Below are 17206 nucleotides of genomic sequence, written 5' to 3'. Positions count from 1 at the left end.
TTACAACAATGTTAGGTTGTCTGATAAAAGAATACTCACAGGTTAAAACCAGTCACAATTATATGAAAAGTAGCTAAGGGTCACACTCCAGAAAGCAGCTTATCTACTGCTGTGAAAGCCAGACTACTCTTGAGCTAGAACAAAACAGCACTCTCTACAATTTAGGAGCAGGCTGTGTTATTTCTAGAACACTTAAAGTCCCTGAACTATCTCATTGTGTGGCCAATCTGTAGCTCTTGTTTCTAGGGTGTTGATGTCCAAGCAAGCTTAATTCTAGTTTGCCATCTGTAGACCATGTGGACAATAGACAAAGCAACCACTTCTGGAGTTAGGATGCTACCTGTTTTGTTTTTTCACATTCCCTTGGCAGGGAAATGTTTTCTTCCTCTCTTGCCTCTCTGGTGACTAAGAGTTAAAAATCAATCTCTGTGGCAATGGCAGAATTCACTGTCCTCAACAAATATATGTTTGTGCTGTACAGGGAGAACCTATGGAGAAGTAGGAATTGCCACACCCCATTTCTGTACTAAAGAGTGTCGTGGATGAAGGAGCTGATGTATAACATAATAGGGAAGATTACCAGAGGAAAATATCTGTCTTCACGTACCAGTGTTTATCCCAAAATGAGCACTTAAAGGTGATTAATTTGCATTGCTGTACTAAATGTATGTAGCAAACAGGTGTGAGTAAAAAACTCTGCATGGAAAAATACTGCTGCTCAGATGTTTGAAAAGGCTGTCCTGAGGGCACTTCTTGATTGTTGGCATGTTTGTTCTTGTATGCATGAGTCAGTGAGAACTTAGTTTGATTTGTTGATTTTCAGAACATCAAGTCATGACAAGGGGTGAAAAACAGTCACTATCAGTGTACTCTAAGGGCAATTGTCCAGACTGGTCATGGAATTGTCAGTCTCAGAACACAGGGCACATAAACTGGATTGCTTGGAGTAAACTGCTTTCAGGGAGAGGTTTGGACTGGACAGTATCCAAAGGTCCCTTTCCAAGCTAAATAATTCTATGGCATGTTTGTAGGCTGATGATCCCTTAGTCTCTTGTTAATTTTGTTTAGGCCAGCTGGTTGTCCTGAAGGTTTTTCCAATACACTACTCAGTATATGTTGGCCTAGTGTTTCCATACAGTAGTACTTGTGTTGGCCTACTGTCGGCCTTGTGTTTCCATACAGTAGCACTTGCTGATGTGGCAGTTGCAGTGTTTTTCTAGAGTAATTGTGTCCAGGTAAATTTGAGACTCCTGGAAGGTCCATTGCTTCTGTGCTGCTATAAATCAAGGCTGGTACAGCCACTTCCTGTAGCAGTGTTTTCTGAATGGTCTGCTGGTCTTCTTACAGCTCTCTGCCACGTCCTTTGTGGTGCTCCAAGGACACAAGAGTCTCTATCCTGCCATCTACCATATACACATCACGTGTCTGAAATATTAATATTTGGGGTTAATATTCAGTGTGGGAATCCTGACTGTTGACACATCTTTGTTTCACTTATTTCTGCTTTTATCTTCAGTGTGCTGTCCTTAGAGATGCTGCTCTGTGCTAATCAGCGTGGCAGCTGCTGCTTGTGCTTCTGGTACAACTACTGTGTCCAACTACTCTTAAAAAAACCCAACCAACCAAAAAAAGAGGCAGTATTATTTTTAAGGAGCCTTCAGTATTTAATGACTAGGCTTGCATAACACACAAACAGAGGCTTGTTAGCTAGGGCTTGTTTATTGAAGCTTACTCCTTTATGGCTTAGCAACATCAGGAGAAGAATAGGAACTGAAATTTTTTTGCAGTAAAGCAGATTTTTTTTTTTTTCTAAACAAATTAGATTTGCAGCATCAAAAAGGCAGGAAGAGTGTAAAATAAATGGTAATGCCATGTCATGAGACTTTCTGCTAGAAGCTTTTGCAACTTGTTCCTGCCAATTTACTGTCTATCTCTGCTGTTTTCTTAGCCTACGTAGGGAGAAGATCAAAAGCCAGATTTCTGCTTGTGAGCAGAACTAAGGTATAGCTGTATCACCATTAAAGAAATATTTTAGAATGGTGTAATGCCTTGTAACAAGAACAATAAAAACCACTTAATTTCATGTCTTTTGAGAAAGAGTGGGTTTTGCTTTAGAATCTGCTCTAGACACTAGTCTTGTAGGCTGGGTTTACAAATTAAGAGTAGCTTGTTAGAAACCTTTGGCACTTTTAGTAATCATACTGTTGTCACAAATAGAAGGTGTTTGTTTTAATACCTTGTCCTACTCATACATTAGGCATGGTTTGCATGCCAGTGCATTGGAGTGGCCCATTCTTTAGGCTTGCAGGGCAGGGTTTTAATCTGGTCTTTCAGCACTTGTGAGATACTTTACCTGCATGCTACCCTGATGTCACCAGTGTCATGGATGGTGACTGTGCTGTTTCTCTCTGCAGATCTGATTGGTTGCCTGGCACTTCGTCAGTGGCAAGCAGGACAATGGCTGCCAGCAAGAGCAAGAACCAGAGTTCCTTGGCCCTCCATAAAGTAATTATGGTTGGCAGTGGAGGTGTGGGTAAATCTGCCCTCACACTTCAGTTTATGTATGATGAGGTAAGTAACTTCAGTTCAGCTTCTCTAAAGCACAAATTCATATGGTTTGCTAAGCTTTTTCTTGTGGGGCAGGGGAACTAAATGTGATGAGCAAATGACCTGATGACCCCAGTGGCAGGAGCAGGATGTAGAAAGCTGGGAGATGTGTCCTCTGGGAATATCTCTGGCTAAAGGTGACAAAACTGATGCTTATTTGTGAAAGAACTGTCTTCAGAAGTCATGCATAATGTATGGGTGCTTGTGTACAGAAGCTGTTACTACTTGGAGTTGAACTTTAATTTTGTAATTTAGGTCAGTTAAGGCTGAAGTCAGAAGTAAACATCCTAGCTCATTCTGAGCCAGGTGACGAAGTAGGCATGTTTGTAGCATGAATTTTTCCTTACTGGTAGCTAGATTAGGCAGCCCACACTAGTATGTAAAGGAATATATAATCCTGTAGTTCATAAGTTAGTATTTATCTATAGGTTGTCCACACAGACTATAGTACTGTAAGTATCTGAACAAGTGATGTAGTCATTAATGAAAGCCAGCCAGCTTAATTGGGCTTAATTGTTGTGTTCTGAGGCTGAGAGGCTCTTTACCTCTCTACTTCTCTGCTGGATGTGTTCTGTTGAACTAAGTTGAACTGGCAGTGGCTTTGTGGATCTGATCAATACTGAATGGACTAAAGTAAGTATGTGCCTGTGTAATTATGGAACAGGCTTTCATGTTCAGCAGCTGGATGCTCTCATCTACACCTGTTAAAATACCTGTTCCTGAAGTATATTCAAATGCATTTTCTTAAAGTGGGAGATCTAGATATTGCCAGCACATTACTTAACTTATACTGCAACTCTGTTCTTAAATTGTACTGCAGTTGCTGACAGTGTTTTGTGTAGCAAAACTTGACTAGGCAAATTGGCTCTTTGATGTATTAAGGGCTTAAATAATTTGCTTTTAATAGTAATACTAAAAAAAAAAAGTGGTGGAACTTAGTGGCTGAATTATGAGAAGGTTTTGGGGAATTTAAATGTCACTGAAGTGAAAGAAGGAAGATAGACAAATACTGAGACTATTTGACAGTAATTCTAAACACTGATCCCTTTCTTGTCAGTTTGTAGAAGACTATGAACCTACCAAGGCTGACAGCTACAGAAAGAAAGTAGTTCTGGATGGTGAAGAAGTTCAGATAGACATTCTGGACACAGCAGGACAGGAGGATTATGCAGCTATCAGAGATAACTATTTCCGCAGTGGGGAAGGGTTTCTTCTTGTCTTTTCAATAACAGAGCACGAGTCCTTCACAGCAACAGCAGAGTTTCGGTGAGTAGTTTCTCTCCTAGGCAGGGAAAGTTACCCAGTTCCTGTGTTGCTCTGACAATTCTGCCTAAAAGCTACAGCTCTTTATTCTTTGTCTGTTACCATTTGATCAATAAAAGTGACACCTGACCGTTTTGCTCTCAGTAACCGATAACCTAAACCACAGTATTCAGCCTCTGGCTTTAGTCATCTTCATGCCTACAACTTAGAAGTAGACTATGCCAGCAGCAACTTCAGGCAAGTAACAGATTCTTGGACTCTTAAAACAGACATATTCCAGCCAATTTTCAGTCTTCATGGATGTGAAGTTTAATTATCTTAGAGCAGTACTTCTGGAATTAAGTCTGTCTTTTGGCCAGGTTTCAGACACAGTATTGCTTACTGCTAGAAGCAGGTGCTCTAAGGAAGGGAAGGATTAGCCTCCACTCTCAGGTGTGGATTGGTGCCAAACAAGGGTTGGCAGCCAAGCATTGCTATTGTAGGCAGACGTATTCCTAGAAAGACACAGGGCAGTAGTAAGCACTTCCATTTTTCTTCTTGGGATTAGCAGTTCTGATGTAAAAATTGGCACCAGATTGACCACAGAAACTGCTTGTGTAGTGTGGAGGGTAAATAGAAAAGGATTTAAACCACTTCTCTGGTTTTAGAATCCATGTAGCCACATTCTTCAGGGCAAGTGTTCTAACTCTTTTTGATAATACCTATTGCCTCAGTAGAAGGTAAACCAGAGATTGCCTGGAATAGCTATATAACTTGAAGGAAAACTTCCCAAAGCATAGGGAAAGTTTAGGAGTTCATTATGCTTGTCAGAATAAAAGCTCTTTATCAGTCTGCTTTATGTTCCCTTTGCTTCAGTGGTACAAGGTTAACAGATACTAACTGGTAATGGAAGTGCTGTAGCTGAGAACACTTATTTCTAGGTTTTTCTTAAAGCTAAGGCAAACTCCCCTTGCACTCCAGAACTTAACATATCATACTCTTTCAACAGTTCTGGATGACCACAAAATCTTTCATGAGGTATGAAAATACTGGTTCTTCGTCACATAATACTTCTGTGACTTTGTTCTGCTTCAGAAGGCTGACAGTCATGGGACACACAAAGCAGAGTTCAGTTTGCTCTTAACTGGAACTCTGAAAGGAGCTAACAGTTCAGCTGTTGCAGGACTGCAAAACTGAGTACTAGGGCTCTTCCTAATGTTAGGGGGAGGAAAAGATCAGGTAACACTCAAAGAACACAAAGAAAATGAGACAAGTGGAAGCAGTTGGGTTTGGCTTATGTGCCTAAAATATAATGTTAAACCCAAAGTTTAAGGTTTTGAATGAAAGAGAGTAGGAGTATTTATCTTGGCATTTGGGTTTTTTTGTCAGACTTCTGTAACTAGGTTAACAGTGTGTTGGTTCAAGATTCCAGCACAGCAAAGCAATGAAAAAGCAATGCTAGCCCTGAAGATGGGCAAGAAGGGCCTTAAGAGCTTTGTGATGCAGAATCTCCTACTTTTCAATCATTCAGAAGTAAAACAAATAGTGAAATTACTTAAATGGAATATTTAGGCTGACAGGCATGAACCAGCTTCTTGGTCCAGGAAGGAGTGTGGAATGGGTAGTATGAGTCACCAGCATCCCAGGCCAAACTGCAGAGTGGTATTATTTACTGCAGATCAAAAGGTTCTGGAATCCTAGCACTATGAAAAAGTTGAATACTGAACAAACGATAGGCTTGTCTTTAAACTCTAGCTCTCCTGCTGATGCTATGCATTCAGTGTTTGCTTTCAGTGCCTCTTTAATCTGAAAATGTGTGAAGATGCAGTTAAATGCAGCAGCAGATTGTCTGCTTCAGTGTTGATGCTATTTTAGAGTCTCATGTACTCTCCATACATTGTTATTTTGTAGATGGAAAATGCAGGCATCTGAAGTAGTGTGGTAAGTCAGTGAGATGAGAGGGTGTAACACTGTGCTCATGCCTCGTTTAGCTCTTTTTCATAACTATTTAAAAATAGTTTAGAGTGGTAGAGTTCTTCCAGCTTCCTAGATGGGCAGCAGCATGTGTCAGTCTGGTTTCAGCTTTTGTTTTACCCCAGTAAAGAACAGACTGAGACTGGTATGCAACATCAGTCCATCTCCTTTCCTGGACGCCGGTACATCCTCTTAGCATGACAGGTTAATGCTGGCAGTTGAATATCTTCCTGGAGTCTGTGAAGGAGGAAAGTTGCTAGCATTTTAGTTCAGAATTGTGTAGTAACTCTCTCCTTTGGGTAAAGTTTAGGTAGCCATTAGGAATGATCTCTGCCAGCTACTGGGCTGTTTGCAACCTACTGCCTTGGCAAAGACTTGATGTTGCCCAGACCTATATAGAGATGTGACGCGGACTGTGAATTAAAGATGGTGACTGAATGCCAAGGTGGAACTTGGCAAACATGGCACTTGCACTGTTTTCCTCATTCAAATGTGAACTCCTGCTGCCAGTTGCTCTTCTGCCATAGTCTTCTTTCCTAGAGCCTGATTACTCACTAACTAAATGATGAAACTGCCTTCCTGGAATTGTGAGACTTTCAGTAGTGCAAAGCCCATAGCATTACTATGCTAATCTTGGAATAATTTTAAAGTGTGTGTCCAACTGTTGGGAAATACCCAGTTGTAAGCACTAATAACGTGCAGACCACTTGATCCACTCCACATAAGTGTGGGAGTTTTGTTGCTACTACTAACACAGATATTTTTATTTTGAATACCTCATGCATTAGGGAACAGATCCTGCGTGTGAAGGCTGAAGAGGATAAAATCCCTTTGCTGGTAGTGGGAAACAAATCTGACCTGGAGGAGCGCAGACAAGTGCCTGTAGAAGAGGCTCGAAGTAAGGCAGAAGAATGGGGGGTGCAGTATGTAGAAACCTCTGCCAAAACTCGAGCTAATGTAGATAAGGTAAGAGAAATGACATCTGCTCAATTAGATCATCACTATTCATTTAGTAGCTGACTCTTGCTGGGACAAAAGCAAGTCCACAGTTTGGTTTCTGAAAGCCTAGTTTATTTAAAAAAAAACCCAAAACCAATGCACTTACTGGAAAGTGTGCACTTAAGCACATACCTAGCTTAAGGGAACCTGAGATGTGGAACAAGCTATTGCTATTGTCTTGTTTTAACTGTTTGTACCTGAACCAATAGTTTTTCAACAGTCCTTTGGGTAAATGGTTCTAAGGATTCCCTGAGTGTGTTATTTTGTTTGTTTGTAGGGTGTGTCTTTCTTATAACACCAATAAATAACAAGCTATGGACAGTTAGAAATTGTTCCCCCTTCCCTATAAAGCTACATGTAATGTGGTTAATCTTAATTTTTTTTTTTTTTTTGTTTTCTGCCAAGATTACTTTGAATTGTGAGAATTTTTGCTGTGTCCCTGTCCTGTCTTGACTTGTCCTTGGTGGTATAGGACAGTTATTCTCATGTTATTCTGCTGATGGTTTCTTGCATAAACAGTGGTGCTGGGATATTCTAGAAGAGAAATTAATTATGACTATGGAGTGCTTGTCCTGTGTAGAGGACAAATCAATTTCAGTCATCCCCTTATCTTGTTTGTAGTGAGGAGTTCTTGAAGAAAAGAGGGTGCCTTTTTACTTCACCAATTCATGGAAGATGATATGAAATTACTGTTTGCACCCTAAGGGATCCCAATGTGTTTTACTAATATGCAACTGTTTAAAGATTACAAATTTCAAGCAGTTTTCTCTTTGGATAAAGAACACTTGCAGCTAGCTATACTTTTCTAAACACCTTCCTGTTCTTCTATATTAGTTCACTAGTGGAAATGCTGTTGGTGCAAAGTTACTGGCAGAAACTCCTTCTCTCATTGAAACTACAGTATATGAAGCTCCTGAATTGAGAGCTCTTGGTTTAAAGAACGTGGCATAATTTCACTTTGGTGAAGTCACCGTCAGTTGCATAAACTTGGTGATGTAGTGAAACATGAATATTTAGACTTGCTTTTTCCTATAAGCATCTCATATTACAAATGAATGGCTAGCCTATTTGATGTTTAGACTAATTTTCTGATCAGTTAGGATTAACAGCAGTGGAGCTGTGTGTCTAGAGTGTACTAGCATGGTGATCTAGATTTGCTGTTACAGGTCTTCACTGGCTAGCTCATGTGAAATGCTGGTTATCCTCTGTATAACCACTGTCAGGTGCATTGTACAACAAGATATTTCTCTTTGTGGTGATTGTGTGTTAGTACTGTGGCAGAAAAAAGAAAAATCCTAAGAGGGTTTTTAATTACAAACTAATCTACTTTTGATCAGTAGCATGGTCTTGTTTCCAAGTATCAAAGGCTTGAGAGTTCCCTGTTTGGAAAGAAACACACTTTAGTTCTACAGAGTGATGCTGAACTCTTATTCTGTAATCATAAAAATAATTTTAAATAATAAAATAAAATAATTTTTAAATAATCCTAAAAATAAATACCCAATGACTGTACAGAAAAACAGCTCTTGCATCTTAAGGGGTATGTACCTAGACATCAGGAATACAGGGGTGAAATTGCCTAAGTTTTGGACAAAAAAATTAGAGAGACATGAAAGGAAACATGACTTTCTTTGAATTTTTCTTAGAACATAGTTTTGAGAATTTTTGTGCCCTGCCACTTGAATGTTGCACCTTTGTAATTATAGACCAAGCAGAATAGTAACTGCATGGAAAAGATTGGACTAACTGCTTTCCATAACAGCAGTGGAAATGTTTGCTAGGTGCAGACAGTGTTCTCATGGGCTCTGAATGCTGCTTTTGTGCAAGAATCCTATTTAATAAAAGTCCCTTAAAACAGGGCTGTTGAATTTTTCGATAGCCAGGTAAGATTGTGTCGCTTTTTGTCACTGCTTGACACACTACATAATTCTGATGCTGAGTTTGTGACAGGAATCTTTGGCTTACTTCTGCTGTGTTGAGTACAGTGTGGTTCTACATCTTTTGCTGCTGAATACAGTAGTTTTTATCTGCTTTCTAGTGGCTGATGTTGTTTAATCTTTCTTTATTTTTCCCTCCTAGGTATTCTTTGATTTAATGAGAGAAATAAGAGCAAAGAAAATGTCAGAAAACAAAGACAAGAATGGCAAGAAAAGTGGCAAGAACAAGAAAAGCTTTAAAGAAAGATGTTGCTTACTGTGATGCTTTGGAACTGTAAATATCCATCTACAGGTGGCACGGATAAAATACCACTAAGGATATAGGGCTGGATTCATGAAAGGAAGTCTGTATTGACTCCCTTATCTTTTGCTTTGCATATCACACCTTCAAAATGTGAAAACAACTTTGCAACCATTTCCAGTATCCAACAAAACCTTTGCCTCCTTAAACTGAAATGGGCTCCATCTTCCAACTCTCCAAACCAGAAATAGTTTCAGAACTACAATCCTTCTGCTTGGTTACGCAATGTACTTTTGTATTAACTTCCTTCTAATGTTTCCGTGTGTTTCTCTTGAACCTCTATTGGCCTTAATCAGCACAGCTGTTCAGGTTCAAACACTTTTTCCTGCTGTTGCTGCCCTCCTTGATGGTGCAAACTGCAGAAAGGCTAGATGACACCTAGTAAAGGGTTTGAGTCTCCATCTTCTCTTAGTTGTCACTGATATTTCTTACACTGAAAGCTGCTGACTTCCTCCCCACGCTCCATGTAAGAAATAGCAACTGACAGTTGAGAGTCAACTCAAAACAAACTTTCTTCTGCGTTCTGTTTAGTCAATACAGCATTCATGAATCAAGCCTATGGACTCAATTCAGACTTATTTAGGAAATGCAAAAATTGATATTTAAATACAGGCTAGATGCATTCCCTGCTGGGATCTGTCTTCTCATCCTTAAATTAGTGGTATGGGGTGAGAAAATGACTGTAAGCCTTTCTTCAAAAGGAATAGTATTATCACCATCTCCCTGAAATGCTGTCCTGGGTTTCTTCCATGTATTGTCTTGACTCAATTACACTCTACATCTGTCATCCTTCCCTTCCCTTGTACTGGAATAGTGGAAATAGGTGTTGATTTAATCAGTTATGTTTATATTGGAACACTTGTGATGATAATGTTGGAAAGTGAAAACATCTGCATCTGTCTCCTGTCTTGCTGTAGATGAAAATGCTGAATAAGGGTGGGTTCCACCACACAATCATGACCTGGAATAGGTGAGGCATATATGTTACCTCTCAATGATTAGCTGGCTAGTGAGCTGTATGGTGTCAAAAAGCAAATGAAGTTAAGCAGTTGCCACATCTATTACTCACTGTTAATTTTATATGTACTGTTTCTGATGCACAGCAACCTAGCACATGATGAGTTTTCCTGTCAGTTATGCAGTGGTGGTCGTGCCTGTTCAACAAAAACAGTCTAGAAGTGGAAAAGTCAGTACTTAGCAGGTTCTGTTGTCAGCTGAATGAAATGAACTTTCTGATGCAGTTTAAATGAAGTGCAGTTGCCAAAAATCACTTCTGTCACTGTGGAAAAGAACTCTCTTCTGGTTGTGGAGTTTCTCAATGAATTGTGGCTATCTTCTGCCTCCATGGAGTAGAGAAACTTGAAAAGTAACTGTATCTTGCTGGTAACTGGATGCTTAAAACACAGTTGCTTGGTGAAAGGTTGTTCAATGAAGCTCACTGCAGCACTAAACTAACTAATGGTGTTTCTTCCTGAGATGGAGTAGGGAATACTGTTCAGTACTTAGTGTTGTAATTTGAGGTTGAAAAGTATTTTTCCACGTGTACTAGATTGCTTTTGTGCATTCTGTCTCTGAACATTGAAAAAAGTAAGATGTGACCTATATCGGAACCTCTGTTGACCTGAGGTTTCACAGGGACTTGTCACAAACTCATGGTCTTCCATAACTAGTTCATCTTGTCAGGCAACTCATTGGATTGGGGAAACTGTACTAAATAAAAGGTGCTGTAATCTTCATTCTTGTCAAATTAAATTCCTTCTTTGTTATTCTTATCTTGTATGGGCAGAAAGAAAGTTTAACCAGCTCTGGAAATGCTTCTCTGTGAACAGTATAATTAATTGTGAAGTTGGCTTTGTAATGCCCGATAGTGTTTTGAAGCAGAAGCTGGAAGCCCGCTGGCTTACGGAACTTGTCACTTGAGCTGTGTCACCTGTGTCTAAAGCCTAAGCACTGAATAGGACACTAGGAGCTGTAACACATCTAACAAAGTTTCCTATCGAACTTCCATGGATAAAAGTCCATTTCTGACTGTATATTGTGCATACAGCAAATTAATATCCTCTTCTGGAGGAAGGCAACTCAGTTAGGTTTGGTTTTAGTTGAGACTTAAAGGTTAAGTCCTTAATTAACCTAAAGGATAAACAACAGTTCAGTTCACATTACAAGATTATCTAGGTCAAGCCCCTCCGAGGCAGGTTGTAAAATGTGTATAACAAAATTGAATAAACTGTCCTTGCTGTGTGAATAATGAATTCAGCAAAGCTCACAATGACCAGCTCAGCTATGTTGGCTCAAGAGACTTGCATGCCTTGACCTTTGATCTCTACAATCTTAAAGTACCTGACAGTATTTGATGGGACAGATGAATTTCTTCTCAGAACAGCGAGTCTCTCACTGGTGTTCTTACAGTCCATGTGCTGTTTTCACTCAGGTTATTTTTTTTCTCCAACTGATAAAGCTGTGCCACTGAGGTGGACTTACTTGGAAGAAGGTGCTTGCTGTTTCATGGCTTCATGCTGCATCTCTTCAGTGTTCTGTTCTTGTCACCTGCTCCAGAAAGACTAGGCCTGGAGACTAAATAAAGCAGCTTTTCAGTTTTCGTCTTCTGTACTTGTGACAGACTCAGTTTAACTTGCCAGTTACAGCTGAAAACACAATAAACAAATCAGCTACCTTGCCTACTTTGGAACAGTGGGCAGCAAGCTTTCTGACTTATACCAGAAAGGCAGTAAAACTGGTCCCCTGGACTGAAATCTTGCTGTCTCCACCTCATGGTGGAAGTACCTGAACATATGCCCTTCTGAATAGGGGCAATATGATTTGGGGGTTCTTGAATGGCTTCCAGGTGTGCTTCACTGGACGTCAATGGATATCACCATCAGGTGGGTTGAGTGGAGTGAATATAACATGGCACAGCATCCTGTGAGCAGTGTGAATGGAGCTTTGAGTAACTGGGGGTCAGGAACGTCAAATAAGGGATGACTTTGGCAGCAGGGGCTTGGTGGCTGCCTGCTGGCCCTGCTGTGTAGCTGAGGAGACTGAAGGCTGAATTGAAGCTGATGTATTCTATCAGCCTTTGCATGTTGGGTAATTAAAAACCACGGCTTCTCTTTGCTGCTATAATGTGCTCTTAAATCATTCTGGAGCATGGCTGTAGGCAGGTAACTGGATATTTGCAGCTGGAGGTCATGCAAGACTTGACTATGCACTTGCACTTAAGCATTCAAGTATTATTCTTGCGCAATGGCTCAACATGAAGTCAGGGAACTGTTTACTGCTACGTGCAATCTTCCATATGTGGCTTAGCTTCAACTGCTCCACTTTTCCTTCTGGTTTGAGCAGAGCAAACAAGCCCCTGTTATAACAAGGGCTAAGTCATTATATGAAAAAAAAGCAGGACTCCAGGACTGCAAAGGCAGACTTGACTCTTGTAGAGGAGCATGTCTCCAGGTAAGAGTACAGATGCAGCATGAAGTGTGTTTTCAATGACTTGTGCCATACGTGTTCTTACACAGACTGATATACCTCTACTGCACTTTCTAGGGGAACACTTGGCTTGATGAGGAGAAAGATATATGCATACATTTACTGGGCATTAAAATTCAGTAAGATCTTGATAACCATCTGAAGTTCCAGTTGAGTCCTATCTGGCTTAAGTATAATGCTCAAGAATACTTCAGGTCCAAGGTACAAAACTACAATCTGGAATGCAGTAAGAGGTATGTAGGGGGGATATGCATCTAACTCAATTCTCACCCAGATCTTTTTTTAAAGCTTTTCAAAGCATTAACCCAGTTCTTAGGCCTGACAGGTCTATCAATTCTTGCTCAAAAAGAGGATACTGTTATCAGTTCAGCTCAGAGCTTATGTAGACAGAAGCTTTCCTTAATTGCTATAAGCATATGTTGCAGTGTTCACCTCCTGTTGACTTTATAGTTGGGAGAAGGAGGGAAGAGGAACAAATAAAAAAGCTATGACTTTCACTGTAATCTCCACACTTCATGGAAATGGCAGGTGTTCCTCTTGGGAGGGGAAGGTGTTATCTCTAACACCAAGTGAGAAGTTTAGTGTAGAGGAAGTGATTGTGATTGCAAGACTTAATGAAACTGCCTCTAAACTATGTATGCTATACTATACAATGTAAATTCTTTTTTTCCTTACGTAGCTTCAGAGCTTTGTCTCTAACTTGCACAAACATTTTTAATGTCTGTAAAACTGGTCACTTCTCATTATCATGCTAATACAACTGATTTGTATTACTATTGATAATAAAAAGAAAAAATGAGCTTCATATTTGTTGGTTATTGATTTTTACAGCATTCTAAAAGCATACCTAATCACCAAATTCTTGAATGAGCTGGCCACTGATTTTCAGTGTTGGTAACTAACCTTTCTATCAAATATGTAACAAGATTATATGACAGACTCTATGGCAGGGGAGGAAGAGGTGACTGAGACACTCATCATTGGCTTTCTGGAAATGGTATGCATGTTTTTCAGTGCTGGAACGTGACGTTCTTCCTTGCTTTCAGAGGCCAGGGAGCTCGGTGCTCTGAATTGACATAGTTGTTTGGTTCATTCACAGTTGATTTTCCAGAACTTAATTGGATCAGACAGCTTGTATCAACTATATGAACGACAGAGTTGCTTTGTCTCTTCTTCAGACAGTCTTGTGCCTTTGACTAACAGAATAAGCAACACGGTGTGGAAAAAGTAGTCCTTAGTCTTTTGAGTCTGCCAGACTCCATTCTCTGTGTAGGTTTGTGGTGAATGCACTGCAGGAGAGAAGCTGAGATGCTTCTGAGGCAGGATGGCTCACTGCTCTCTAGTGCCACTTAATTTGGAGTGGCAGAACAATGGGATTCAAAGTAAACTTTCAGGCAGTTTCTGTCACCGCTGCTGTATAAGTTGGAAGTGGAACATTCTCCAGCTGATGACTTCTGGCCAAGGACTATAGCAATTTACATAATCTTGTTTACATGGTGCTTGCCTGATGTTTGCCCTGTGTTTCTGATTGCCACGGTGGTTTATGTTCCTTCCCAGTGAAGTAACTTTTAAAATACTCTGTGGCAGAGAACGGGTAGCATGGAAAGTGTCGTGTAGGAGGCAAGAGAGGGTTCTGAGCACAGTTGTGTTACACTGCTATACTCAAAGCCCAGATTGGCACCTTTTTCTTCAGATAGTCTGCAGATGCTTGTGAGGAGCAGGCTTGCCTTTGGTTGCAGCAGGATAAAACAGGAGGATGATGACTCGTACACAGCTTGGCTCTTGCCTTTGTGTTTGCCTGTATTCTGCCCCAACCAGGACATTTTAGTGTGGTTCTGTGAGCAAAGTGCTGACAATTCCTGGGATGGTACAGGCACGTCTTCCTGAGAACTGCTGGCTCCATCTTGTGGATTTAGGAGTTAGAAGCTCTGCTGTGGAGAGGGGCTGTTCAGCATGCTCAGACGAGCAGACAAGTTGCTGCTATTTATCTGCCACCTGAATTACATGGAGAAATCCACGCTAGCTAGATTCTTCTGGTTTTGTTGCTTGGCTCTGTTATTCTCTCATGCAGTATGAGACTTTGTTCTAAAATTAAATTTTCCTTTTGCATGCAAATGCTAATGTTAAATCTTGCCTAAACATTCTTCTGTGCAGCAGAAGACCCAATTTCTCATGAGGATGGTGGATTTACGTTTTTTCTGGCATTAAACCAGTTTGCCTTGCAAGTGTAAGTTTGTTCTGCTTGCTGAGCATTGATTTGCATGCCTGAAAGAATACTTGTTGTTCCCTGAGACTGTGCAGTACTTCACTAAATGTTTTGTTTCTATGGGTGACTAAAGATGCTGGGCTTTCTTTGAAATATAAAGCCTTAATTTGGGGGCGGGATAGAGAATATACTTTTTTTTTTTTCCTGGCCCATGGTCTTTCCTCCCCCAAACTACTCAGTGTCTGTTATGGGAATAGGATCTGCTAGGGATATAGTAGCAAATGGCCCCTTAAGCACTGTAACTCCAAAGGGGGTTGGAACTAAAAAGTTCAGGTGAGACTGGGATCACATGCTGTGTACTTGCCTTCCCGATAGAGATGATTAATCTCCAGAGTTTACAGTAAGTTCCCTTCAGTGAGCTTTGTTACTTGGCTTTGAGGCAGAATCATGTTTTTGATATAATCAGAGTTTATGGAGTTTGTTTTTAAAGCCTAGCATTTGGGGTATCAGAGGCTTTATGCACGTTAGCTTCATAGGCCAAATACCAGAATTCAAGGACAAACTTGTGCACACATGTAGCATTGAGAGACAAGGAAAGTTACTCCCTACTATTTAATAGTGCTGTGTTTTTATTCTAGAAAGGAAAACACATACAACAAACTGAACCTGCTGTTTGGATGAGTGTTTCAACCTGTGGTCTGTAAGAGTGCTCTGTAACATGATTACTCTCCCCACAAAATGATGGCATTACAATTCCATACTTGTAAACAAGGAAAACAACTGTGGACTGTGGGAAGGAGTAATTATCTGAAAAAATAGCCAAATTCTTCCTTGCTTCTAAATGAAAACCATCATGGTAACATTGCACAAGATACCCTGCAGTTTTACTCCTAGAAATTTGGCTTTTCAGTTTTAAAAAGGCTGTTGAGAACCAGAGAGAGATGGTCCTGGTCAGACACAGACCTCCCTGACAGAAGTTTCTTTTCCCAGAATGACAGGCTTCAGAAATTAGAAATAAAAACTGTTTCTTGCTTGGAAGTTGGGGCTATGAAACCCAAACCTATTAGATTGCTGAAAAAATGGCTGCAGGATGGACTAGGTGTTTGGTTTTAATTTTCTAGTTTGTGCCCTGGTCATTGGTGTGGAAGAGCCTCTTTCACTCAGGGGTCTCTGCTTTCATTTCTCTATAGCCTGCTTGAGGGTTCAGAAGGTTTCATAGGTCTGCTTGGGTTCAGGCAGCTTAATAAAATATGAGCCCTTCTTTTCCTTTCACTTCTGGTGACTGCATCCCAGTTAGGTGCTGAGCAGTGCCACTGTGTCACAGGTACTTGCATCCCCAGCTATGGTTGGCTGCCTCATTCCAGCTCTGAAGACTGCAGGACAACAGAATGAATCACACTAGGGGAAGAACGGCTACTCACAGAAGGATTATGAGCACTAGGAGAGCTGGATGCTTCAGACTTTGCTAATGAAAGCTGCTTCCTACCTGAAGAACAGCAGTAGAATATGTGATTCACCTACTTCTGCAGTCAGGTTAGATCTTTCTAATGTGGTACCTTGAGTAAATCTGCTTGAATGATGACAGTAGTGCACTAAACACTTGTGGAGCAGAGGGTAACACTGCGCCTGCCTGAATTGTTTTGATTTGCCTTTTTTCCCCCTTTCCCTCCCTGAACAGTACGGAGGGAGGAGGGCAGGCAGAGCTTCTCCTGCGTGGGAATAAAGGCCACATTTGCAGCTTTGCCTCAGGAGCTTGAAAAACCATAAGTCAGGCCTCCAAAACTGCATTTGGTTTAGAAATAATGAGATGCTTTAGAAAATGAACTTGGAGTTCTCTTTCACAGTCTTTTTGTTTCCAAGCATTTTGAGTACCCTTGCTTCATGTTTGCAAGCTTGCTTTCTTCAACAATGATGGCAGAAGTACTTTTTTCAATGAAAACAAAGATGTTCTTGTGCTTGCTGATTTCAGCACCTGGGGCATAAATTTTAAAATATAGTGGCATTTGGAGAGAACTAGAGGCAGGACACGCAAACCACTTAACTTTAAGCCCCATTTCTGCTGGGTCACCATCCTTTCCAGTAGGCATCTGAAGTATTGCAAAAGCCAGAACATAAGGATCCCCTGTTGGTGGTCCCAGTGTCTGTCTTGGCAGCTTGCCAGAAGCCCAAGGGATGCACTTAATTTTCTTTATTCATTAGCATATTTTTAATCAAATCCATCAAACCACAATGTTTCCACATGTCTCTCCCATGGCAGATGAACAAAAATAGGTCATTGCCCAAATGTACCTTTAACACACTGCAGTTCATTCCTCTTCTGTAGTTGCAGTTGGAGGACAGCAAATGACCTGTACTCTGCACCTGGTGAAAACTTGTGATGAAGACTTAGCTCTCCTCTCCTGAAAGAGGTGAGCACATGGAGTTTGTCCATGACACAAACTGCTTTCCATCCGC

The 17206-nt window shown here is 40.6% G+C and overlaps 1 protein-coding gene across 3 annotated transcripts in view; it reads left to right on the top strand.

Moving 5' to 3' along the window:
• Window positions 1-13353, top strand: part of RALB (RAS like proto-oncogene B) — a 47663-nt gene extending 34310 nt beyond the window's left edge. For all 3 annotated transcript variants that reach the window (XM_038142523.1, XM_038142522.1, XM_038142521.1), the window contains exons 2-5: window positions 2415-2571; window positions 3665-3873; window positions 6612-6789; window positions 8902-13353. In XM_038142523.1, coding sequence (XP_037998451.1) covers window positions 2458-2571; window positions 3665-3873; window positions 6612-6789; window positions 8902-9021 — 621 coding nt within the window. In that variant the 5' untranslated portion in view covers window positions 2415-2457 and the 3' untranslated portion in view covers window positions 9022-13353. The remainder of the gene's footprint in view (window positions 1-2414; window positions 2572-3664; window positions 3874-6611; window positions 6790-8901) is intronic.
• Window positions 13354-17206: the final 3853 nt, after the last annotated feature.

This window comes from Motacilla alba, chromosome 7 (assembly GCF_015832195.1).
Source record: "Motacilla alba alba isolate MOTALB_02 chromosome 7, Motacilla_alba_V1.0_pri, whole genome shotgun sequence".
Lineage (NCBI taxonomy): Eukaryota > Metazoa > Chordata > Aves > Passeriformes > Motacillidae > Motacilla > Motacilla alba.
This window is presented reverse-complemented; position numbering and strand designations above follow the sequence as displayed.